Source organism: Ammospiza nelsoni, chromosome 14 (genome assembly GCF_027579445.1).
Source record: "Ammospiza nelsoni isolate bAmmNel1 chromosome 14, bAmmNel1.pri, whole genome shotgun sequence".
Lineage (NCBI taxonomy): Eukaryota > Metazoa > Chordata > Aves > Passeriformes > Passerellidae > Ammospiza > Ammospiza nelsoni.
In genome coordinates, this window is record NC_080646.1 from 3,074,994 (window position 1) to 3,101,402 (window position 26,409).

General features: G+C 44.7%; 1 protein-coding gene across 1 annotated transcript in view; it reads right to left on the bottom strand.

Moving 5' to 3' along the window:
- Positions 1-1,937: 1,937 nt before the first annotated feature.
- Positions 1,938-26,409, bottom strand: part of ALDH1A3 (aldehyde dehydrogenase 1 family member A3) — a 33,258-nt gene continuing 8,786 nt past the window's right edge. The window contains exons 3-13 of the mRNA XM_059482144.1: positions 26,199-26,339; positions 24,418-24,547; positions 23,161-23,222; positions 20,223-20,351; positions 17,771-17,884; positions 15,255-15,357; positions 14,098-14,282; positions 8,966-9,130; positions 7,265-7,422; positions 5,923-5,997; positions 1,938-4,567 (exon numbers count right to left, since the gene is read on the bottom strand). Of these exons, the coding sequence (XP_059338127.1) occupies positions 4,495-4,567; positions 5,923-5,997; positions 7,265-7,422; positions 8,966-9,130; positions 14,098-14,282; positions 15,255-15,357; positions 17,771-17,884; positions 20,223-20,351; positions 23,161-23,222; positions 24,418-24,547; positions 26,199-26,339 (1,335 nt within the window). The 3' untranslated portion in view covers positions 1,938-4,494. The remainder of the gene's footprint in view (positions 4,568-5,922; positions 5,998-7,264; positions 7,423-8,965; positions 9,131-14,097; positions 14,283-15,254; positions 15,358-17,770; positions 17,885-20,222; positions 20,352-23,160; positions 23,223-24,417; positions 24,548-26,198; positions 26,340-26,409) is intronic.

Here is a 26,409-nt window from a genome sequence, read left to right on the forward strand (position 1 = left end):
GCTCGTTTTCTCCCTCGTTTCCACCTGAAGCGCCCCGGCAGCCCCCCACACCGACTGCCCTGGCGGCGGGGCAGGTGCCCGAGAAGCGGCAGCAAAGCCACGGTACCTCCGCGTCCCGGGCCGGCGCTCCCGGCGCTGCCGCTGCCGCCTCCTCCTCGTCCGGCGCCGCCCGCACGCCTCGCTCCGCGGCCCGGGAGGCGGAGGGAGCCCGGCAGCAAAGGCAGCGGGACAGCGGCTCCTCCTCCGGCCCCAGGCCCGCCGGCCAAGGGCGAGTCCCCCGGCACGGCCCCCGGCCTGCCCCGAGGGCAGGGCTGGCCCGCAGGAGGAGGAGGATGGAGCTCCTTGCCCAGACCCGGCCCACACGCACGCCCGCCCCCGGGCAGCCCTTGGGCTCCGAGGGTTCGCGTTCTTTAGGAAAAGCCAGCGTGGGAGTGGCGGTGGCTGGAGCAGGAGCGCTCCCGCAGCGTTGCCTGTGGTCCCGGCCTTACCGGGGCACAGCTCCCGGCACAGCTCTCGGCACAGCTGCACTTTGAAAGTTGCTCCTTCCCCGGATCGCGGCGAGTTCGGTCCCCGCTGGAAGAGCGGAGCGAGGTTGCCCCCTCTCTTCGGAAGGAGTCGGATGTTGGTGTCCGCGGCCCTTCCCCACACTGACCCATTCCTCTCCAGCAGCCTCTGACGAGCCAGGGATTGCTCCATTTCCCCCACTCGTCAGACCAACTAAGAAAAAACCCCAAACATTTCTGCGTGCCTTTTGCTTTGCTGTTCGCAGCCATTCTGTAAATGAAATTAAACACAGAGGATGTGTTTTACCCTGGTCGGTACCTAGCAATGGGCCACTGATGGTCACTTGGGGTGGATGTGCATTCACAGAAGGGCTGCAGCAGCCTGAGATTTGCCTGGGAGCTCCTTTGGGTGATTGTGGAGACACGGATGGGTGTTCGCTGCTGCTCTTCCCTGTGTTCAGGTCCCCATCAATCTGCGTCCAGTTGCAGCCGTAGGTAGAGAGCAAGAACGTAGCAACACTACTGTGTTCTGACTTTTAACACAGCTAAAAACCAGTGTTACCTGTTTTCACCATCTTTCCACCTCTTACCCAGCCTGCTCCCTTTTATGCCTCACAGCCCAGCTCTTACCCAGACCTTTCTTACACCATTTTTAGCACAATGTTTGAAAACACCCTAAAATAACTATTTTTCCTTTATTATGATAGAGCCTCTAATTTCCTTTGGCAATAATTTACCCACATATTCAAGCTAATTTTTCCCTTTTTTCCCTCCCCATATCTCATCCCACTCTTCCTTAGGTCTCCATTGATTATGTCACTCACAGTACTGCCTCTGTAAAGCCTTCCCTTTTCTGGACTCTGAAAGCTTCTGACTGATGCTGTCAGTGAGTGGAAAATTCAAGGAGTTTGGCTTGGCCTGTTCTAGGGAGCCCAAAGGAATTTCTCACACATCAGATGGGAAGAGAGTTAAAAGACAATGGAATGTTCTTGCTCTGTATCTACATTGCAGATGAGGGAAATGAAACCGGGCTGGGAACACATTCAGCAGAGCCACTCTGGTGGTGGATGTGTCCCAAGGGGTTTGGGGAGCAGCCAGAGCAAGGCAGGAATTCCCATCTGGCTGCAGGAGCCACAGTGTCTTTAAACACTTCATTTTGAGGCTCACCTCAGAAGGAAAAGAGGATCCATCCAGCTTTGTGCTTGCCCCAGCCAGCTGCAGCTCTGCTCTCCTCCCTCTGCTGATAGTAAATGGCACAACTCGAGCTTTTATGTGCACAACACTGACCACACCTAGCACTTTACTCTTAAAATTACAAAAACTAATCCAAAAACTGGAAAAAATTTAATTAATTAATCCAAATTGCAAAAATTAATCCAAGTGCAGATTCCCTCACAGTGCCCCAGTGAGATACTAAATCCTCAGATACACCTGTTTCACAAAGTTAAACATTTATTAGGAACAAGAACTATTACAAAAAAGATATCCATAGTCTAAATATATACATGAGGTTTAAACATAACATTTTCATGTACCTTTAGCTATAAAAATACATTAGATTAACTGTATTCTAATTTATAAATATAGTTCTTTTCTTTAAAAAAAACAACTAGTATTCATATGAAAGCCTTACTGTGCAATGGAGGAATATATATACCCTCTAAGGGGTTATTTTAAAGTTAGTGTCTAGTGTTATATAACTTACAAAATTCAGTGTGTAGAGTCAAACCCTGATTTATACAATAAGAGATACATTGACTTTTAAAAAACTTGATAAGGGGGAAAAAGTGAAATATATATCATACATATAAAGCCAGAAGAGTAGGGTTTTAAGAATTTCAGATTATTTCAGTTTCCACCATTGTTTATCAAAAATACAGAGATACATCAAGATAAACAGCCTTCTACTGTTTGCCTCACCTCTCTGCAGCCCAAGGAAACCCTCAGGTGGGCAAGAGTAAAATGTTTGTCTGAGAAGATGTTTGCACTCTTATGTGTCTTACAAAAATAGAAATTATTTACAATGATCCCATTTGGTCTTTCATGGGGAAGGGAGGACATTTTCATCACTGGATGGGGAGATTTACCTGCCTCACACCCCGTGGGAGCACAGGCTCCTGGTTACCCTGTGGGAGGTATGTCACATCACAAGTGAAGTGATGTTGAAGTGCAATTTCAACATTCACCAACTAATAAGGAAGTTTAGGCTCATGCAAACTTTTTTCCTTACTTATCACCACCCACCTTCCTTCCTCCTCCAAAAAAAGCTCCACTCATGCAACAGAATTTGCTGCTGTCTGAGCCTATCTGTGAGCAAAGGAAGGTACTGGCTAAATCCTGGCTTGCAGCAGAGAAGAGAGGTTAGACCTGCATGTCTGCTTCAAGCTCTGACATCTGGAGCAGCAATCCTTATCAGTGCTCCCTGGGGATCTGCTGATAAGCCATAAGGTGGGTTTGTTCTCAGAGGACAATCCCAGAGGGATCAGCTGAGCTTCCTAACAAGCTGTCACCACTAACTCCGGCATACATGGCTGTGGCTTTGCCAGGGCTCTCCAGCAGAGTCAGGAGGAGGGAAAGCAGTGAGCCAGGAACTGAAGATAGCCTGTGGCTTGTCATTCATCTCATGGTAATTAATCTCATAATAATGTCTAGGCATGCAAAGGAGTTACTGCAGGAGGTGCTAAGGCATGAGCTGGCTGTGACAGCCACTCCAAGGGACAATCCAAGGCAGTTTTCTAAGTGAAGGATCAGCTACTCTGTGCTGGCCATGGGATGACAGCACTCACAGGGACAATGGCTGTGAAGCTGTGACAGACTGAAGTCCAGCCACAGCTTATTCCATGCTAACTGGCTTGTACACCCTTCTCTTCAGCACTCAAGGTGTGCTTGGGAGCACCTGCCTTTCCACACTGCACTTCCAGGAATGTATTTTAAGCTACATTCATACAGGATAAAGAAGCAGTGTGAAGAGCTATGTTTTACTCTCAAAGTAATAGAACTGGCTCAAAAAACAAAGAGATATTCAAAAAGCCTCAAAGTTGCAGAGAAAGAGGGTGCAGGGCAGTTTCCTGCAGATCTTCTGCTCCCTCCCCCAGATCAGGACTGGTATGGGGTGTTTTCTGTGGGGTATCTACCATGCTACATGCTCAGCATCCAACTCGGTGTCACCACGGTAAGTGCAGTGCAAAATCCTCTTGAGAAAAGTGCTGTAGTGAAGGTTTGAGATACAACTGTGACTCACTGGGAGCCAGAGGGGTCAGCAAGTCAGGAACTTGCATTTGCAGCATGTGTAGTGTGTGCACACCCAAACATCAGGTTCCAAGGACACTTGAAAGTCTGGCTCTGTTGGGTGACATAGTGGCCCCAAAGGAGTCCTCCAGGAAACTCCCACAAATCTCATTCAGGGCTAGAATATCACCAGGATGGAGAATGCAGGTATCTTTAGAGAAACCATAGTAGCTCTTTCAAAGGGAATTTCCTTACAGATCCTTCCATGAAAGCTTGCACTCCCATTCCAAACTCCAGCTGCAATCTTCACACAAACTCCACCAGCTCCAGTCAAGCTGTTCTAACCCTTCCTTACCACTCGAGTCCATCTCTGCCAAGGGAAACCCAAGTGCCTCTGAAGGTATTTGCCAGTACCTGTGATGGCACCAGCAGTCTCTCTAGCATGCCAGTGATGTCCATGTCCTTCAGGGGTACAGCTGGGAAGCAGATGTCCTGCCAACACTGTGACTGACCAGTTTTGAGTCACAGGGAGCAGGCAGATGTACAGCCAGGGACTTGTGCAGTACAAGTGTGTACTGCCAGCAGGGTCAGTGAATCAGTTTTTGAAGAGCCAGTTGGCAAAATGGAGCCCAGCAGATTCAGTGTTTCTAGAGGAATAAAGACAGGTGTTTGCATGTTCCTTCCCACCCCTCCCCTCCCCCTTGCTCTGAACACGTCCCCCATGTGTCACATTCAGAGTGTCAGCATTTCAGGCCTCCTGCTCTCATGGACTCTTCTGGGACAGTTTGATGGTGACTGTTTTTACCTCGGTGTATTCTGCCAAAGCATACTCCCCACTGCAAAAGAAAAGAGGGACAAAAGGACAAACAGTTGTTGAATGTTAATGTGTATTTCTCTGAGAGAAGAGAGTTGTACACATGTGCATTTCTGACATCAGGTCATTAAAACCAGATCTGAACAATTTACACCAGCTATCCACTTGTCCCACCACCTCTAATAGCCACCAAGTACATGCACACAGGTACATACAATTACACCCTGTTGTGAGGGAAACACAGAGTCCTCTGGTCACTGTAACCCACAAGATGATGCTTGTGACTCTGCCTGTGCAAACTGAGTGCTGCTGTGAGAAGCCAAACAAGAGACAGCACGTACACACAGCTATTGGTGCTTAGACAGCAACTGAAGTTATTTTTTCACCAAAAGAAAGCTTCTATCTACCATGTCATCAGGAGGGCACAGTTGCTCCAGAAATGCATATTGATGAGAGAGCCCACCACTACATTATGTCTTGGTTGGTGATAACTGGCTCTGTTCCCAGGCCCTACCCTTGGGAAACCTCTGACATCCTTTAATTAGCCAGGCAGTCAGGCAAAGCAAACCATAAGGTCTCAATATATAACTGTGTCAAATCTGAGGATTAATTTATTTGCTGTGCTTAGCAAATGAGGCACCTGAATGTCTCAGAGCAGCAGATGTACCAGAACAGTTACTGGAAATGCTTTCTGGGATTAAATCTGGCTTGTGAAAAAAAGGTGTGTTAGATTCCTCTGAGGAGTCTGCTGCATGGTCTAAGAAAACCTGTCTCCTATACAAGAAGAAAATTAAGATTTAAGACAATGTCTCAGTTCTGTATCTAACTCATGGAGTGACCTTGGTTTAAAAATTTCAGCTTTAGTAACTATTAAGAGCTGAAGTGTCTGGTAGCCCCACTGCAACAGGTCAGGCTGGAGAAGAGGGAGAGAGAGCTCTTGTGTAATTTAGCAGCAACCTGGGAAGGTGGGATGGAGAATGATTTGGGAGATCATTCCTTCCCACCTGAACAAGGAGCAATGATACAGCAGCCAAGAGAGGCACAGACACCACCATGGAAAGATGGAGCAGGTTTGGGGTGGATACCAGTGTCTCCAGCCATGGTGCCACACTTCTCCCTTCATCTAAAAATCTAACTGGTATGGAAAAATGCTTGCAAGTGGACTTGACTGAACTGGAGCTATTAAAAGCTCATAAAGCAGATGAAGGTGCTCCTAAAGGAATGCTTTACATCCACGCTCTGCTGGCTTAGCACCTCCCTGTGGGGCATGCTGCAAGCCTGATTAAACTTTAAAAGCAAATTCAACAGTGTTTTCACAGTCACAAATGTTATTGCATTCACCACCCACACAGAAACAAAATACTGAGCAAAACTTACAGTTCTCTGCCATTGCCTGACATTTTAAAGCCACCAAAAGGAGCCTGAGCATAGAGCGCATTGTAACAGTTGATCCTACAATAAAAACATCAATTTTAGAAAGACAATTCAATACCAAGGAAAAGCAAGATGATGACAACAGCAACAATACAATAAAATCTGAAATCTCTGTTTTCTCTGTCATACACTTGAGAAATCAGATTATTGCAATAAAATCTTCTTTTGCTGCAGAAACAGAAAACATCTGAGTAGTTCTCAGTCTGACCTACATCTTGCTTCATATCCTCTAATGGCAAAGACATTCATCCTTGAGCTAGAATTTATGCCATGTTCAGAGTCATTATTAAAATAAATAGTTCAGGCTATTCCCTAATTTATGAAGCACATTCTGAAATGAACATGTTTACTCAGCTCTCTAAACACTCACAATGAGGCCCCAGCATCCCCTTCCAGGTACAGAAAACATTTGGACTGTGTCAGACAATTGTGTCACAGTAAAATAAAAGCACTGGGCCCATTTCTATGGATACTTGGTAGAAAAAGCTGATGCAGACACTTCCCCAGCATCTCAGTATGATCAAATGACTGAAGGTCATGCAGCAGAGGCATGGCTTGTGCTGGAAGTGTGGACCTCCATGTTCAGCACATGCATCCTTCAAAGCCCAACATCCCATTTTTATGTAAATATTTGAGGCTGATTCTTCTGGTGCCAACTCTTAAAATTAATCCTCCACATCAGAATCAGATACCAGATCAGCTTCCTGTCCTGAGTGGGAAAAAAAAATCAGGATTCCATCTTTAAAATCATTCTAATATAAAATAAGAAATTTTGTACACAAAAAGAGCTGCTTTTCTTTGTGACAATGGTATGTTGCCACCTACTGTCCATACTGGTTTGTGCAGCAAAATCCCATCTGGTGCTGGCAAAAGATCATGAGAATTGCTTCTTGCTACATACAGGGTTTTGGAAGGCACAATGTCTGGTGGAGCTTACTACAACCCCAACAAAGAAATACCTCGACTGAAGGAAAAAACAGTCCATTTCTCAACATGCTGTCTGGACTCACCACCTCATTTTGAGGAATGGATGTTGCTTCTGAGCAGAACATCAAGAATTAGGCAGGCTACTAATCCATCTTAGCTGCAGCATTTAGAGAATCACAGATATTCTGAGTTGGGAGGGACCCACAAGGATCACGAGGTTCAACTCTTAAATGAGCGGCACACATGGGGATGGAGCCCACAACCTTTATCATCTTACTAACACGATTGCAAGTCCTAAATCCCTCTCCCCTCCCAGGAAACAAAGCCCCAGCCCACCCTCTGTTCCCAGGCTGCTCACCAGACTGTTCCTGACTGCAGAGCTGAAGCCAGGGTTAAAGCTCTGTCCAGGTTCTTGGTGAACACTGCAGCTGTGAGTCCGTACTCGGTGCTGTTGGCTCTTCTTATCACTTCTTCTATACTCTTGAACTTCATAATTGGCTGAACTGGCCCAAAAATCTGCAGATATCAATTAAACTTTAGTACAGGAAAGCATCTGCTAATCATGGTAGTTTTGAAGTAATCAGAATCAGATGCTCTGTTTGGATAATATATCAAAATCTTATATTTTAGCCTTCTAGGGGTCACTGATGGAGTGTCCTAAAAGCTACTAATTAAACTTCAAAGGAAGCATTGTGATGGGCTGCAGTAGTTAATAAATGTTAAGATCCAACAAGTAATGGATCATCTGTAACAATCAAAATAAGCAGAGCTGGATCTGGACAAGTTACAAATGATTCATCCTTACTCCATTTACAACTCTCCTTTTGAACTCCGAAGCTGAGTGTGCTCAAGTAACAATTTATTTCAAGGACTGCAAATTTCCTTCCTTGGTTTTAACCCTGATTTTGTCACTGTATGCATTTTATTTGCATGCAGTGCATTAACCACATCTGTGTTCAACCACAAACTTGGCTTCCCAGGTTGCCAGTACAAGCAACAGCCATACAGAAGGTTTCCCAAATTTTGGGATGGAGTCTCTCATTGGGCACAGTATCAAAGGTGGAGCCCTTTCTTGGTGTGCAGGCTCTCACAGCACAATAAAGCCCATTGAATGTGAGAAACAGACTCATTTGGGCCACTTTTAAGCTCATACAAGGGTTTATAAATGTCTTTGTTTTGGGATATCCAGGCTCTTATGTGGAGCCTTAATCCTAGGCAAAGGATGAACATGCATTTGCAACAAAACTGCCAATGAATGGAACTGGATAAGCTTTGTGAATCATGGCTTGGGATTTGGAGTCAGTTCATTAAGAAAAGGTTTGTCATGGGATTTTCAGCTCTTTTTCTCTCTATTTTTAGCATGTAACTCATGCCCTGACTGACTGATATCTTTCCCAGGTTCCTCAGAGATTCTGTGGCAGATCTGAGACATTTAAACATCTTGCCAGGAGTGAGCAGCAAGCAGCCCCATAAAAAGCACTAGGCTAAACTTTAAACTACAAATGCCAGTTAGACTTTGGCAACTACTTATTTTCCATTAGGGAACATGATGAAAAGTAGATTAACTTCTATTTCAAAGGAATATCACAGCATCTAATCACATGCAGCTTGTTCCACATTTCTACATATGAATAATGAAAGCCAGAGTATGAGATCTGCACTTTGCTGGCTTTGGCCATGTTTTCATATAGGAAAGAAATAGTCAGTCTCAGGAGATTTTGCCATGAGAATGGAATCTGGGATTGTTTCAGATGCTAAGGCTGTTTTAGAGAACTTCAGTAGCTGTTCCTTTGCTCCTTACCAGCATCAGGTCCCGGAGTTCTTTTCCCACTTTTCTTCAATAAAGCAACCCCTTCTCTACAAAGGAGGGGAGCAAGAACACACATTACACTGTTCATGGTCACTGGCAATTACAGGGTAAATAATTGCTCCAGCCTGCCACAGTGTCAGTTATTTTTACTCAGTTATTTATATTTAAAATTAAGGATTCAGACAGAACCTCTCCATTACCACTATTTCTGATTCTGAAGCAGCGTTTTCCAGGTGATTTGTACTGTACCTCCTCTTTGGCAATTCTCATGTTGTCAGTGACCTCTGAAAACACTGTAGGTTTTATAAACAGGCCCCTGTCTTCGATGGCAAGACCTCCACACTCCAGCTTAGCCCCTTCTTTCTTCCCACTTTCTATCAGCTCCAGGATTTTATCAAACTGTTTTTGGTCAATCTGTCAGACAAAAAAGGAAAGAAACAAACAGCAGCACCTTCATTATCATGGTTCCAGAGAGGAGTCATGGAATGTGGCCCAGGGGCACATTTGCAGGGCACTGTCAAAGTGGGTCAGTTTATAGCTCAGTTTAGGATGTGGCACTCAGGGAGTAAGCAGGGAGAAAGACAGGACATGGGCATAGCTCAGAGCCACAGGACACACAAGGTGAAGTGACATGTGACAGTTTAATCTGATCTAATAGTTTGCTGTCACATGGAGGAGTCTTTCCCCTTTCCCTTCCTCCATGTCCTGGATGTGTGCTCCCACAGCTCACCTCACTGGAGCTCTGGGATTTCTCACCTTCTCCAAGCACTGGTTATCTCAGTAGCAGTATGAGAACTGCCTGAGATAGACTGGAGAGCTCAGCAAGGGATCTGACCAGCAGCAGAGTCAGTACAGGAGAGGGAGGGCGAGGATCTAAGAACTATTAACTCAATTTTGCTGCAGTGTGCAGCTTCACCTACAGCTCTCTGTCCCCAGCTGGAACAGCCCAGTGAGCTCTGCCTCCATCTCCTTCCACAGTGCACACTCCACCAACAGCCTCAACATAAGCCCTGTTGGTGGGGTGACTTCACAACAACTGCTGCACCAAAGCCTTGCTTTTAAAACCAGAATCACTTTTCACAGTTCTTAGAAACTGGTATAATCCTGCATTTTTTTTTTCTCTCTCACATTTAACTGCCTTTTCTAACTCCTCCTAGCTATGGAGTAATCTCAAATAGTGAGTGCTGCTGTCAGCCTTTAACCAGGGATTTCTGTAGGGGTGGGGAAAGGCCAGTCCAGTGACAGGACCCTGAGGCTGCACAGCTGCACCAGGACTTGGAGGACACATCATGCACTCCACAAGCACAGTGTGTCCTGTCCTGGGAACAGGTGCAGAAGCCCACAGCACTTCCACTCACTGCTGACCCTTCTGTGCTCCATGTGCAGCAGTGGGCTGCAGAACTGCAGGTTTCAAACAAACAGACCTGGCCCTTGACACGATGTGGAATTAAGTGATGAAACTCCTCAAGACAGCACACTGGAGATAGTAAAACACTTAGAGATGTTTTTAAAAAGAAAAACTCAAAAAAAAGCTCAACAAATTTATTGAGGTGATTAAAGAAGGCTCCACCCACTAGTACAAGGTGTCTTGGAAGGCTGGGGGATTATTCTGATTGCCAGGTATCTCCAGATGCTTGTTTTGGCTCAATCCCCCTCCCTAGGCATCTGGTTTTATTTCAGCAGGGCCAGTTGCCAGTTGGGACTGTTTACACGGAGTGTTCCACACTTGACTCCTCCAGATTACAGACTATATCCTGTCCCTAGTTAATCCTGACCACACACAATCCAAGTTTTCATGCTTTTAGACAAATATCAAAGCTGCAGGAGGGTGTCCTTGGGATACTTGTGGTACACATTGGAAACAGAGCCCAGCACATCTCCAGGCAAACAGATGTGTGAGCAGCATGTGCACTGTGCGTGTTCTCAGTGCTTGTGTTCTCTCATGTGTTAAGGTGCTACCCAAGGACACACTTAATTCATGCTACTGCCCCAGGAAATGTGTGTCCTGCTGTAGGATACAGTGTCACACTGAGTTTGGCAGGTGCCATACATATTGTCTATTTGTCTGGTTGCTTAGTTGCCAAGCGTAAATAATTTGAAAATATCTGCAAGTGCTTTCCATCCTGGCATGTCTGTGATCCAGACCAATCCAGTCCATCCACTTCACATCACAGAAAACAAAACAAGGATATTTATACAGCTGTAACTTGTTGCAAGGCAAACTACAGTTAGATGAAAAGACACTGGGGAAAGAAAACATTTGTAAAAATGACATGCAAGGGTGGAACTGTTTGTCATTGTAACTAGAGCTTGCAAGGCTTGTTTAAATTCTGTCCCCTACTCCACTATTATTTATGGTTCAAGCATTGAATTCTATTAAAAACACATGATCTGGTAAAGCAAATTCTACTATTTGTTCATCTAATTCAATAGAGAAGGGAGCTTCTAAGGATCACTGCAATACTGAAAATCTGGGAACCCCCAAATCTTCATCTCTTGCTTCATTTCAGTCAAGACCACAAGGAGAATTATTTCCATGTGCAAACCTAGTGTTTGTAATCCTACAAAATAGCCCACAACTGGGTCCAACAGGCTGTTGGACACAACCCTTTCAACTTAAATGTTTTATTTTCACACTTTATTCCTAAAATGCATGTCTACAATATAAGGAAAATATTCACTGTATTATAAATCAAATTATATGTTTTGAGCTGAATAATTACTGGCTAACAAGTACCACAATTAGTGCTTGTTTTATTTCTGTAGACTAGATCTTGCAGTCCACAAATCCCAGTATTTGGGTTCTAAAATAACAAAACTAGTCCAGTCTTGTTCTAATGTAATCCCTGTTCCAGCGCCCCAGAATGTCAGTCTCATCTAATGCAGTTTGCTGCTCACAGTTGTACAATGCACTGGTTAACCAGTTTGCCATCTGTGCAGATTTACTTTATTGCTTCCTGTGATACAGCAGCCAGGAATCCAAAGTCTAAAAATGCCAGCATTTGAGATTGGCACTCTGCTCAAACAGTCCTGAGCACCCCTCAGGTTTCTTGTGGTGTCCTTTGAATTCCAGCCAGTCAGCACTGCCAGACACATGTGAGTTTTGGAGAAGTCTCACCAGATGCATGCCTCATTTCTGTCTAAATTTAATGCTGTTTAAAGTTGACCTAATTTTAATCAGAGCAGCACAGTTTATATCAGCATAACCCAATGCTGCAGCTGACACAGTCTTTTCCCACTGCCATGCCATGAGCATCTATGTGAGCAATAATCCACATCAGGGGACTGACCTGAGTAAAGCCTTTCTTCCTCACTTCCAAAAAGGCTGGATTAGACCTGAATCAGCCAGTGCCCCAATCCAGTGCAGTGCAATGTAGGAACAAACAACTGCACATGGGACCATTTTCCAGGACTAGCTTACTTCAAATTCTTGTGGAACAGGATTGTCATCACCTGCAGCTGATGCAGGACCAAAGAGATGATGAGCTACAACCACTGTCAGCCTGAAGGTTGGCTTCAACCCCTTCCCCTTGCTGGCTCCTAAGCCAGTGACCATTCCACAGTGGGATCTATGCAACATTCTTGTTATGCTGTTTGTATGTTCATCCTGCCTTACACCAAAGGAAAATGAAAGCAACAGGCTGGATATGAAGCATCTGATGGGGAGAGATTAAGAAGATAAATTATTTTTCCTGGTGATTCTTCCCTTGTCCATCAGTTCAAGATTAAAAAAAACCCTCACAGCGAAGCAGGTTACTTCAGGAACAGAGAAAAAAATTATCTGGAAGCTTCACATTTGAAGAGTAACTTGTGGACAAGTGTGAATCTTTGCTACTTTCAGAGGTATTTTTAAGTCCTTGTGACACTGCATCATTTCCCTCCTCTGCTTAAGTTTCTGTATGTGCCCACAACATAGGCTCCAGAGAGTGAGGAGCCATAGCTGCAGAGGAAGTGGTTGTCCCTTTGAACTGGCAACCACATAAGAGCTTTGGGATTTACAGTTTCCTCCTACTCCCACAACACCTTGCTATTCCAACCCTGACAGCTGCATACACTGAAGTTCAGGTGTGTGTGGATGTTCTCTCTCTCCTACAAGTATAACAGGTAAGCCAGAGCAGGAAAAAAGGACAAATAGTTAAAATAGTTAAAATCTGATCAGACACTGCTATTCCAACTCTCTGTTACCCTTAATAACAGGTCTGTATGCAAAGGGTCTCCCCTGAGGCACAGCAGTGACCCCAGAGGATGGAGCTGTGCCACAGTGCATCCTGGAAGGGCTCTGCCAGCCTGGCAGGAGCTGGAACAATGATTAAATTAAACAAGCAGCCCAGTTCAACATGCTCCAACCACTGCAGGGTGTTTCACCCTTTAAACTCACAACTGAATGGATTCAGGAGCTGTTCTAATGGAATCAGTGTTTGAGGGTCAGCTCATCTCTGCTGGAGCAAGTCTCAGCATGGGATTCTCTTCCTAAGACTCCTGAGCAGTTTGAAATCTCTAGGCAAGCTACAGAGCTGGATGCAGCCTCAGCATGAGCAGGGGATGTACCTCATCTTATTGCCCCTGCATGAGGGCAAGCAATGAGGTTTTACCATGCATGAATCATGTGGAGATTCAGATCCAGATAAGGAGAGGGAGAGGCAGATGTCCTCAGAGCCACCCCTTCTCTGAGGGATCCTATACAGACAGCATCAAGGAAGAAAAACCCACAGTGCAGTACTGAGAAAAAGAGGCCTTGGCTATAGGTTTCTGGGGACTTGCTTTATTTTTGGTACCAAACAGTGGGCCTGTTAGGAGATCTGACCTAAGGATCATCTTCCCCCAGAGTTCTACAGCACAACTCAGATTGCCTCAAAAGGAAAAACTAAGAGGAAGGCTCTGGAAGTATTGAGGAGGCTGGTTCTGACAGCAGTTTGGCATGTTTCTTCCTCCTAATTCAGCTGAAACTTCTCCAAAGGATCAGAAAGGCAGCAGAGGAGGAGAGGGAAAGTGAGGACTCAGGAGTCTCTGGGCTCTAACTACTTGTCATCACCCACACAGCCAAGGAGCTGAATAGCCATTTAGCTGCACTCTTCTGCACAGAGCTATGGCTCACTGCAACATGCTTTGTGTTACTGCACCAGGGAGACAGCCCCTTCCATAAAGCTGGATAAGAACTGAATTAAATACATTTGTGTTTTGAAAAAAATTACAACATAACATTTCAACAGTTGTGATTAATTGATATTTAAAATAGAGAGGAAAAATAAAGCCACGATACATTACTCACCCCTCGGCACTTCTGCTGGGACCGCATCCGTAAGGATAATATTTACACAAGGAAAATTATACAAAACCACAACCAAAAACCAAACAACAGCTACTCTCAGACACACACTTACCTGGGGCCCTTGTTCAGTTCTGGCATCAAAGGGGTCTCCAACCAGTCTCTTCTTGGCAAACTCCACACTGCGCTTGACGAACTCGGGGTAGATCTGCTCCTCCACGAAGACGCGGGAGGCGGCCGTGCAGCACTGCCCCTGGTTGAAGAACACGCCTTGGTGGGCACATTCCACTGCCAAGTCCACTGTGAGAAGACCCAGGAGGGAAAAGTGTTACCACATGCACAATTCCAGCATTCCAGTGTTTCCAGACTTGTTGTTTTCCCTTCTCTTTGGAAAACCTCTTTAAAAAATGCTGACAATGGTCCACACCCATGGAAGGCACTCAGAGGGCCTCACTGCCCCCAAACCAGATCTTTTATTGCATCCACCTCCCTTCCTGCCTTTTGTCTTGAGGTCTAGCTGGCCATAGTTCCTGATACTTTCTTCCACAAGAACTCACTGAAGGCAGTGACCAGTTTTTCTTGCTCTGGCAATTCTTGATACCATGCATTGGTTCTTAAAGACAAGTTTCAGTCATGATTGCTCAGAAAGCAGCATGCCAGCTTTGGCCAGCTCCTTGCAATCCTCACAATTAGCAGCTGGCACAAATACCTCTGATTTTCAATGTGTGCTGTGCAGGACTGGAGAGGATTTTACTGAAGCCAAATAGGATTTTCCAACCATTTTGGTGGTCACAGATTAAACATATCTCCTAGTACTACTGAGTCATGTAACAAAATTGCTATGAAACACACAAGATGAGCCCTGCAGACCACCAGGATAGAGGTGAAGGCTGGATTAGATCAGGTCCTACAAAATTCCCCTGTCACAGGAAAGCCTGCAGAGGGGCTGCTTTGCAGAAAACTGCTATCCCCAGGGCTTGGCTCAGGCTCTGCAGCACTGCCAACCAAAGAGAAAGCCCACAAACAGCAAACACAGAAATACAATATTTAACTGCAACTGCAGCCATCCCCAGGGAAGGCGCCATGGGAATGATCCCCATGCTGGGGAAGAGCTCCAGGAATGCACAACTACACCCTGCCCTTGGACACAGGTTTCCTCCAGCCTTTGGGGTGGAAACAGCAGCCCTGTGAGCTGCCAGAGGACAGCAGAGACCCACAAAGCCCCCACCCTGGATCCTCTGATAGCAGGCACAGCCAGCAGCCCATACTCACAGTCTGCATCTGCACACACAATGCAGGGGTTCTTCCCTCCCAGCTCCAATGTCACCCTTTTGAGGTTGCTCTTAGAAGCAGCTTCTTTGATCAGTTTTCCAACCTGTATCAGTGAGACACAAAGAGGACATGAGTTGCTTCCCCTAAAATCTCAAGTGTGATTCCAACAAGGGTGGAAGAGCCTGGATGGCAGCTGCAGCAGGTAGAGGTCAGGGAGAGCACTCTGAAATGCTTTGAGTTGCCTACTGCTGTGATGTGTTGGGCCAAAACCAGCCCCAGAACTAAGGATTGGTTTAGGCAGGTCTGAAAGGGCAGGCTGTGTGGGAGAACTACATCTGTATTCTGCTTTCAGAATTTAGTAAACTAATTTTGTTAGAAGCTGTATGAATTAAAATTATTTGGGACCATTAGGTGTTAGGGCAGGATAATTTCTTTAAAGTGATGTAATGCTTGAATTTGCTCATATTATAACTGTTTTCTTGTATTTTACCTTTGTACATGGAAACCTTACCTTTATTTCTGACTAAAACTGCTCTTGCCCTGGAGTGGAACTGTGAGGAAGGAAAGCATGTGGCAGCTGTCTGGCAATTACAGGTCTGCATTTCTCATGGTTTGTCCTTGTTACTCAAGCATGACTCCTGAACTCAGGAGAGATCTCCTCTAGTCACTCAGAGCTTATGCCTAGAGACAGCAGAAATAAGTGATGCATCCCAGCTTTGCAAGAGGCATTTCTGCAGGCTGGCTGGCCAAAGAGGAGTGAGTTAATAACCTAAGAGAAGAGATCTATATGGGAAAATTCTCCTGGAGTTTAAGATCAGCATTTCCAAGCTGGCACTGAGCCCAAGTTGGGGCTTAATAACTAAGTCAAAATATATTTTGAATTAGCTTCACTTCCTGGCTCAGAAACAGTAGCATTGTGCTGCAAATGCTGCAGAGATGCAGCTGAGCTCACAGATGGGTGGAGGGGGAAGAAAACACTTCTAAATTACACATGCATTAGCAAAGACTCTGTCTCCCTTGGTGTTTCCTGCACACCCATGGATTAGGAGACAAGCACAGTGTCTACATCAGTTTTTTGCCTACAGGCTCCAGCAGCTGAGATTTTCCTTCTGCCACTAATCCACTGGATACTCCTTTTTCATTAAAAACCCAAACAGATCCATGTGGGCTGGATGAGTCTATAAGCTCTATTGTTTTCACACAGCTAATGTCTCATCTGGGCTAAAAGTTTCTGATCTAGGATTTGGAGAGAAGCATGTAACTGAATAAACTCCAAGATCAGACCAACTATCAAGAGAGGAAAAGCTCACTGTGAACTTTTACTTTATTGTGTTCTGTTTGTTCCCATGATCCCTGTACAGAAACACAGGCTTAGCACACCTTTTCCTATGGGATAAGCACAGGATGTGCACAAAGCCACTAGATGGTAGTGTTGGTAAATGCTGCAGCTTTTGAGTGTTTGGAGTTACCTTTACCGACCAAGAACACCTTCCCAGGTAATTTGTCATCATTACACATTCACATCACACTCTGCAGTGACGAGGGCAGACTTAAGAATGGATGAATTCAGCAAATGCTCAACAAGAACAGTATTCCTCAAAGAAGTAAGAGACTGAATTTGCCTCAGCTGCCCCCACTGGTGTGAGCATTTCCATTCTTTGGACATTGCCTCTATTCTGGAGGTGCAGATCTACTGCAAGAAACATCTAAAGCAGTCAGTGGAAAAATGTTCCCTTTAAGCAAGCTTTTGTTTGAGAATTTTCAGCAGTGATTACTGCAGTCAGATTTTTTTGCATGTCTCAGCTCTGCTCAATTCCATGGTCTTGGCCAAGCCAAATGCACTTTTCCCATGTAGATATGGAAGAAGATGGCTGGAGGTGATTGATAGTGCAGAGGTCTTGTGGCCACCCCTCTCATAAACAAGCCAGACATATCTATTTACAGGAAAAAAAAGCTAAATAGAAGGTGCTTTACTGTGCAGGCCTCAGAATGAAGCTCAAATGTTAATCCCCTCCACGTCAGCAGAGAAGGCCTTGGGCACAAAGCCATGTTTTTATTTAAGTCCTAGTTCCTCAGAGGTAAATAAAGCCAAGGAAGAATTGTTCAGGGCTCTGACTGACATGTTTTCCAGTTGCAGGGCAGGACTGGCAGGCAAACATGCCCAGCAGCTCCACTGGGTCAATGACAAGATGTTAAGTCACTGCCAGCCTGCCTTCCCTGACGTCAGAGCCCCTTTTCCTACAGTCCTTACAGAAATGTGGTGGTTTGGCAAAACCCAGCTCTCAGAGATGTGGGATTATTACAAGCACAAGGATCTGAATTAGACAAATAACAAACACTTCTGAGAAATCCTGTTACATGGAATGTGCCAGAGGAAGTGCTGGTTGTACAGAAGTCACTGACATTTGGTTGTACAGAAGTCACTGACATTTCTTAGGTCCAGTCTTGTATGGATGACAGTTTACAAGAGAAAGCAAAGAGGAACAGCAGGTGTCTTTGAGAAATCCATCACCTACCTTGGTTGATCCAGTAAAAGCAATTTTATCAATGCTGTCATGGGTAGAAATTGCAGCTCCAGCTGTGGGGCCATAGCCTGGCACAATGTTCACCACACCTGGAGGGAAACCCACCTGAAACAGAGATTAAAAACAGCTCTGTAGAGAATTTGAGAGCACAGCTCATTTCCCAGGAAGCCTGGGTTAGTTGTACTACACTCCTCTGAGCTCTTACCAGATACATCCCTGTTTTCCAGACTTCCCAGTAACATGGCTGCATGCTACCAGCTGCAGTAGACGTGGGTGAAGCTAACAGCCATGCTTAGGAAATGCCAAGTTTCAGTAAGAATTCTTGGAGAAGTCCCAGTTTCAAGCCAAAAGAGAGTGAGTCTTTTGGCCAAACTTGGCCCCCAGCTATTGCAAAGCAGCTGCAGCCAAGGGGTAAATGAATGAAAGTTTGTTTTGAACAAAGGTTGACATTTGTGGTTCTTCAGGGACCAGAGGGATTAAGAAGTCAGTAAAACCTCACTAGATGATGGGGCTAATAAAACAGGAGTACAAAAGCAGATGGTAACAAGACTTATGCAAGTTTCCACCACATTTACAACCTAGATTGGCTAACTAGTAATTCTGCCAAAACAGACAAATGGCAAAACTTCAGGTGAAATTTTAGTGCAAGGAGAACTGAGGGACTGATTGATTTGGTTTTAGTTCCTGAAACAAGAGTTCCAAGGATTACGGCTCATCTAGGTCAGCCTTCCCTTACTACTGATAGTACAAAGTTGTTTTCCTTGCAACTTCTAATGACGAAATTCCAGAATATAACACATATGCTTCATTTCCTATGACTTTTTAATACAAAATCTCAATAAATGCCATTTCTTTTTAATAGAGAAAAAAAGGAAGCAATTGCTCATGTACTGCCTTGCAAAAAATTATCCTCATAAGACTTTTCCCCCCCTTTTTTCTTTTCATAAATTGGAAGGGTGGTCACATTTCTTCTATGGATGTGACAGTGACAAAAATGCATTTAATGGAGTTTGCATCTTGGCTAATGAGTTTTCAAGCAAATACTGCATGTCAAACTGTGCAAGTAATGATGTTTGGAGTCAGCAGCAAAGACACAAGGAAGTAAAAATTGGTTCAAAACACCCTGAGCCAAAAAGTTTTTTCTGTTTTTCAGCAAAAATGAGAGCCAAATATTTTGGTTGGCCAAAAATTATTTCATTGAACGTAACACATAGCTTTGTGTGTGTGGTAACATCTTCTACATCCTTTTAAAGATGAAAACAAAAAAACTCTACCTCGTTTTTCTGAAAACTTAAAAGAATTTAGCTAATTTTGGGCAGAGAAAGGAGCATCTTCAAATAAAATTATTGTGCTCTAATTACACTCCTGCCTTGAAGGACAACTGAGAGAAACAGCAACCTTAGAATTTCAGCTGAAAAAAATAATTCTACCAGAATTGAATGGTATTTTTTGGGGGGGGGAATGCTATGCCTGTGTTTGCGGAGCTGCATGTCAGAGTCAAAAAAGCAGTGGTGTGGCAGGGCTCAGTAGAAGTCATGACAACTGCACCCTGTACTCATTCACTCATCTTGAGTAATCTCATTAAGCCAAGTAACTGTAGGAGATACTTAACTGGTATTATTTTTCCACTTCCTTTCCTGATGGAAGAGCCCTAAGTGACAATTGTCAACATATCTTTCTGTTTTCTCCCAGGCTAAGCCAAGAAAGGACAAAATCACTGTTTGAGCCTAACAAACAGACTGAGAGGCCAAAGTCCATCTACAACTCCTTTAGTTTTCCTCAGTCCCTCACATCCATTGCTAAGGAAGCTGATGTACTGAGCAGTGCTGGAAGGTTCTGTGCCTCTCCCATCTCCTCTGTACAATTAACAGACCTGTTGGCACACAAGATCCTACCTGACAAGCCCTAAACCAGCATTTTAAAATCCCAACCTATCATCTTGCCTTTATTTCAGTTGACTTTACAGGCCAGACACAACTACATTGTTCTAAGAACCACAGCAATGACGAGGAATTGTTTCCCAGGGCACTCTGCCTTGGATGAATTATCCCACTTAAAAACAACAAACACAACACTGCTGTCTAATCAGAGTCTTTTTTGTCCCATTGTCTAATAAAAGTGAGCTGTTGCCTTTCCCTCATTTGGGAGAGGGGAAGACAAGGTAGGGGAACAAAAGCATCTTTTTTTTCTCTCTGCAGCTTCCTGAGAAAGGAGAAAAATGCACAGGTTTTGTGATGTTTGCCACCTCCTAGCCAGCCACAAAGGCTTTTGGAAAAAAAGACCAAAGACAGAGGTTGTTCTCACTTTCCTTTGTGAGCCTGTTAAAGCTGGAAGTATGTTTGTTATGCTCAGACTCCTTAAAAACTAAAAACCAATTCAAAACTCAGCCTTGCTTATGGCCTTAAGAGAGCAGAGCGTGGAGGGGCTGCTGAGATGTCCTCACCTCCTTGATCAGAGAGCCAATGTAGAGCGCCGTGAGCGGAGTTTGTTCAGCTGGCTTAACGACCAGGGTGTTCCCACAGCACAGAGCTGGTGCCATCTTCCAAACCAGCATCAGCAGGGGGAAGTTCCACTGCAAGAACACAAAGCACTGCTCAGATCAGCCTGCCACAGTCACCTACTCACTCCCATGCAGCCTTTTCCCAGCTCTGGGAGGAAAGGAAAGCCACAAAGAGGAGCGTCTGTTTATAATGCTGTGTTTGCTTGGGCTAAGGAATACAACTTCCTTGATTTCCCCCTGAGATCCCTGATATTGCTGGCAGTCCTCACACTAATCCTGTAAGCTGGACAACCTTCTGCATGATGTGACCTCATTCTTTGAAGGAGTTTGATCACATTTTGTGTAGGATTTTGGCTCTTCACAGATACTGTGTCGGAGGCAGTTTCCTGATGCATCACTTCTGTACAGCATCTGTATGTGGGGAATTAAAGAATGCAACTACTCAATGAAAAAAAAACCTATTTTTTCTCTGTTAAGGACTGGCTGAGTAGTTAGGAGTTATATAATTTCATTCAGTTCCAGTTTTATAAATAGGAAGCTTCAGTGATTTGTTCAGTCATGGAAATCTAAGGGAGGTCTCATACTTCCTTCATATTGTAAATTGTTCCTTTCCAATTAGTTTTCTAATCTGGAATTAGGAACCAGTCCACATCAGTTCTCTCTGTGCTAATCTCTTTCATGGTCATGTATATTTGGGGATCTTGGAGTCTAAGCAAGAAGTGGAAAATCTAGCTCACACTAAATCTCAGAAAGGTCATTTGGCAGCAGAAAGGATTTTTTCATTAAAAATAATTAATGCTGCTTCAGGGATGATGGAAGCAGGCCAATAGCAAGGGGACTTCTTGTCAAAACCCAAGCCAAGGGCCTTCAGCTATCAACAAAGAAGCCAAGTATGTCAGGAATCCACAAATTCACACTTACAAATAAATGAGCAGTGTAGCTTTTGAGCCATGAGTTCTATTCTAACCCTGAGACAAAGCAGAATTTGGTCTCAAGTGTTATTCTTCAACTTGCTTCACCCTTTTCCCCAGACCTGTTCCATTTCAGTGATCTTCTCCAATGGCCACATCCCATAATTTGCCCATTTGTCTCTTTCTCCTAAGTTTTCTTGGAGGCCTGGCAGCTTGAGCCATTTACACCTACACTACTTTTCTACAGTTTCAGAGAGGAAATCCCTCCATTAGGAGCTTTCTGCTGCAGTGCCTGGTGAAAGTAACAGTGAAGAACTCCAGGGCTGCCTCATGATATCACCTTGGGATAAAAATCAGCCATATGCTGCACTTCCTAAGAACTTCTCTAGCTAAATAAAATATTATTTAAATATAGTCAAGCCATAGGAGAAAGGGAGGACTGGTAATTGCTCTAGGGAAACATAGCCAGGACAGTGACAGAATCTCTTTCAATCAAGTAGGAAATACAAACCCACAGGCTGTTAGTGTTATCGAGATTGAACTGGGAAAAAAAATTGGAGAAGATTTGTTCTGAGTAAACTGAAGACAGATGTGGTTTTGTTGACCCCAATCATTCTTTATACAAACTTAGTGTTGATCTTAAGTCAAATTTGTTTCTGTACTTTCTGTTGTATTTATTGCTGGTCTAGGGTCAACCTGAGATCTTCCAAGCCCCACTCTGTCCCCTACAGTGACCTTCCAAAGCATCCTGCATGGAGGCTTTTAAAGGGATATCTTCCAAAGCACTGCTGAGTGCCAAAGGTGGCTGAGAGTGACAGGGAAATACCTTCCAACTGCTGATCAGTGTGAGGAACCTGAGATTTTGATCTTAAATCAAATTCTGCTCACCAGCAGTCACATTGCTTGCTCAACCAGAAAAACTCTGAAGCCACCAAGAGAAACGTTTGATAACCTCCTACTTTGCCTCACCCTGACACTGCCAAACAGACCATATCCTCTCATCACCTGGGGTATAAATTCAGTCCTACTGAAGGAAAAAGCAGAATTTCCCCAGACATCTTTGGGATCCAGACCTGGTATTCCCAGGGTCCAGCAGATATGCATTTCTCTCAGTCCTATCCCAAAAGTCAAAACCCTCCAGGAGCTCTTATTGATCCAAGTACCACATAATCATAGAACATCCTGAGTTGGAAAGGATCCACTAGGATCATCAAATTCCATCTCCTGGACCTACACAGGACAGCAGCAAGGCTCCCACCACAGATCTGAGAGCATTGTCCAAAGACTTCTTGAGCTCTGGCAGACTTGGTGCTGTGTCCAAACAGAATCTTGACACAGCACCATTTGCCTCACAAATTGTAGGATTCCACATTCAAAGCATTTTACAACCAGACAGGAACAAGATCTGTCTCCCATGAGCTGTAAAGTCTTCCTGGCTGTCTGTTGAAACACAGCAAGCAGCACATGCTAACACTGGAGGCATTCCAAGAGCTGGCCACACTGTCCGCTCAGCAGAGAATGAGACCTCAAGGAAAAGAAAACTATTCATGAGATTTAATCCCAGAAAGCTCAGAGAGCAGCCAGACATAATTAATTGATAATGGATATAATTTAAAACCCAAAACTTATGCATCAGCACAAGGCAGCAGAAAGCCAGCACTCCTCATGACGAGCTGGTTGTCCCGGCAGTGTGAGAGTCAGAGCTCTGACTGCTCTCTGGTGACTGGTGTCAGCCTCAGAGAGCCACAGAGCATCTGATTAGGAGACCCACCCTTCCACTGCAGAGCACTCCTGTTGCCAAGAGCAATTGGCATGGGGGTAAAACACAAAACTACATCAGGCCACGGAGATGGGAGTTCCCTGCAGAACAGCTGTGCTTAGCCAGGCAGCACAAGGCTGCAGGGGAGGATGGAGAGAACATGGAATTTCCAGTTCTGTGTGAGATGCAGGGCACCAGCACTGTCACTTACTGGGGTTATGGCTCCACAGACACCCATGGGCTCGTGCCGGGTAAAACAGACAAAATTCTCATCTGCAAAACAAGAGAGTAAAAGGGCACAAAACAGTCAAAACCCTCACTTTTACAGAAGGTGTGCTGGGGACAGAACTAAGCCCCTGTTAGACAGAGAACACTGTCTGTTCATCCAGACTCACGTCTTTGTCCAGATCAAGATCTGAGTACAGGTCTTGTGCCAGCCTGAAAGCCAAACACCACTCACAGTCACACAGGAACCTTTTAAATCCAGGGTTCAGTTCCTTCTGCAAACTCCCTGTGTTGAGGCTGAGGGGAGGATAACTCATTGTCACACTGATATGAGCAAACAAATTTCCTTCAGATTGTGTCCTACTGAAAAACACAAAGCACTTGTCTCCCTGAGGGAGAGAGCTTTAAAACCCACTTTATACAGGAATCCTGTTCAGTGTGACAGGAATTACACTCCTGGTAAGAAATCATAACAAGGTGAAACTCTGGAACTAAAGCAGTACCATTCACCTTAAAATACTGCTGCTGCTCTTTCACAGAGAAAGCAGGAAGAACATTTGCCTTTCAAATTCATTCTTGCTGAACATCTAGTTTCTTTGGGAAGATGTGACAGAGAGCAAGAACATTTCTAATAATGCTTTTTCAAAGTGATTTCAAATCAGGACAAACAAGGAGTGTCCAGACAAGCAAAGCTTTACAGCACTCTGAATGAGGGTGACAAATCTCAGTTTATATGACTGACATGGCTCCTTTTGCTGTCTGCACAGCCTAAACTAGCTCAGCCCTCCAGAGCCCTTCCTCTGGTGACTAATTTCTGTCTGCAGTGTCTGTCCTTCACACAGCCTCAGTGATCACCCACATGCAGGGACAAAAGAGGCCAAATTTGAAAATACTCCATATTGTCCATCATGCCACAGGGACATCCATTCTCTTAACTTGCTCTCACCAAAACCATATTTGAACTTCTATACCTGGACCAAAGTTTTGTCTCTGTATGACTGCCCTGAACAAAAGTTTCTCTGTTAAAAAAGCAACAGAAGAGCCCACACATTATTTCCCAGCGATCTATCCAGGCATTAACCAAGTTCTCCCATTAGTTTCAATATTGAAACACATCTGCTGAAAATGCATCCTGAGATAGAAAGGAAGCGCAGGCTATTTTTGCAGGCTTTCAGAAGGCAGTCTTTCCATGGATCTCCCTCCCCCTCAAGCCTGATCCCATCCCAGCTCTGAAGGTACTCACCCACTGGAATAGTTCTGCCCTGAATTTTATCAGCCCAGCCAGCATAGTACCGCAGGGTTTTGATGCAGCCTTCCAGGTCAATGAAATAAGCCTGCAGGAAAGGTTTTCCTGTGTCCATTGTTTCCAGAGTCTGAAAAAACCAATGTGCATGCACTGTCAGACAAGTCAATGTTTTGGGGTTTTTTTCTTAAAAAAGAGCTTTTAAAAAACCCTCTTCTTATCTTTATTGTGCCTTGTTCTAAAGACATGAATGTTCTTCCCTCCTCTAATATTTAGATAATGAGCTTGTTAATACAAATAATGCAGAAGGGAAAGCAGACACAGTAACTCTGATGTGCACAGGAGCTGCTTTGTTCAGGGGCACCTTCCAGAAGCCTCCAGAAGGTGAGTGTGGGTGGGATACAGGCTGGGGCACTGGTCAGAAACAATGTAAGTATCATGACTTCACCCTAACTAACCTCCTAGCACAGATGTTCTGGAGTCCAGATGGTGTCACTGAAATCAGGCAGAGCTACTTTCCTTCTATTAGAAAAAAAAAAAAATCTAATTTTTCTACTTCATAAGCCTAAACCCAACCTCTGAAAAGCCTTCTGGTAAAGTAACCTCTGGGCTCCTATCTGTGCTGAGCCCAGGGCAAGGCAAAAGTTGCCCCACTGGGGCTGATCAGCTCTAAACAAAGTCCAGGCTGAGCCTGTGTCCCTCACACTGTTCTGGACATTAGCTCAGGGAATGCTTTGTTCTCCACTCAGGTCATTAAATGGGATATTGGTGCAAATGGCCAGCACATCCATAAAGGAAGTACTATCCCCTGGTAGATTGAAACATCTTTGTTTACACATGAAGTCATACCCTGTCATGCTCCACAGACATCAGGGTCCAAACAGCACTCAAACAGACATTCCCCTTGGAATGGCAAGAATTGTTATCCACTGAATGTCTGCTAAAACAACTGATTTGTATAAGTCATTGCTTAGCACACAGCCAAGGCAGCCAGGGCTGGATTTCTGCAGTGCAAACAGCAATGCCAAACAAGACCAGCAAGCTTGAAGTGTGTTCTGGTTAAGTGAAAAGGAGAGTGTCCCAAAGTCACATCAAAGTGAGCAGAAAATAATCAGTGTTTATTCACACACACACATATATATGTATTTCTTTTTTTCCCTTCTACTTGCTGCCCAGAACTGTCTTCAGAACAAAATGTTTTGGTTTTGCCCTGCTGAAACTGAAGGCTGTCGTGTGGTTAAGTGACACTGTGTTGGGGAAAGAGACCCAGCTCAGAAGAGTCACACAGGTACAGGCTCCTGAGCACATCCCACAGGTGTCAATTCCCACTGACCTCAGCAGGGCACTGGCTCAGTTACCTGCACATCTGACAGCATGGGATGTCATAAATGCATTTCCCTGAAGGTAAAAATGCAGCACTGAGCTGGAGAGTGCTGAGATCCAAGAGCTTGGGTAGAGATAGACAGCAGCCCCAAGCTGAGATCTCTGGGTGCCATTTGGAAAGACACACAAGGCCTGTAGAGTCCAAAGGCTTCTACCAACTGAGCACATTTTAAGTATTAACATATTTAATCACTTCAATAACTAGCTGAAGTTCTGTAAAAATCACCTATGTAGAAAAACTGACGGCCTTCTAAACCCCTGAAATCCTGCAGAAAAAGGAACAAAGACATGACTCCTGTCTTCTGCCCTTCATGAAGGGAGAGAACAGAAAAACATTAGGTAGATAGGGATACACCAGAGCCAGCTGTTGCTGGCTTATCACTGCTCCCAGTACTCACTGCCAGGATGACTCTGTCCCTCTCCAGGAGATCAGCCAGCTTGTGCAGGAGTTGTCCTCTGCTTGGGGCATCCATCTGTCTCCATGGAGAGCCCCTCTGGAACGCTGCCCTCGCTGCCTCCACTGCATTATCCACATCAGGCTACACAACACACACACAGGAAAACCTCAGGTTACAGGGAAGGAGCTGGACAATGGCACAGAAACCCTCC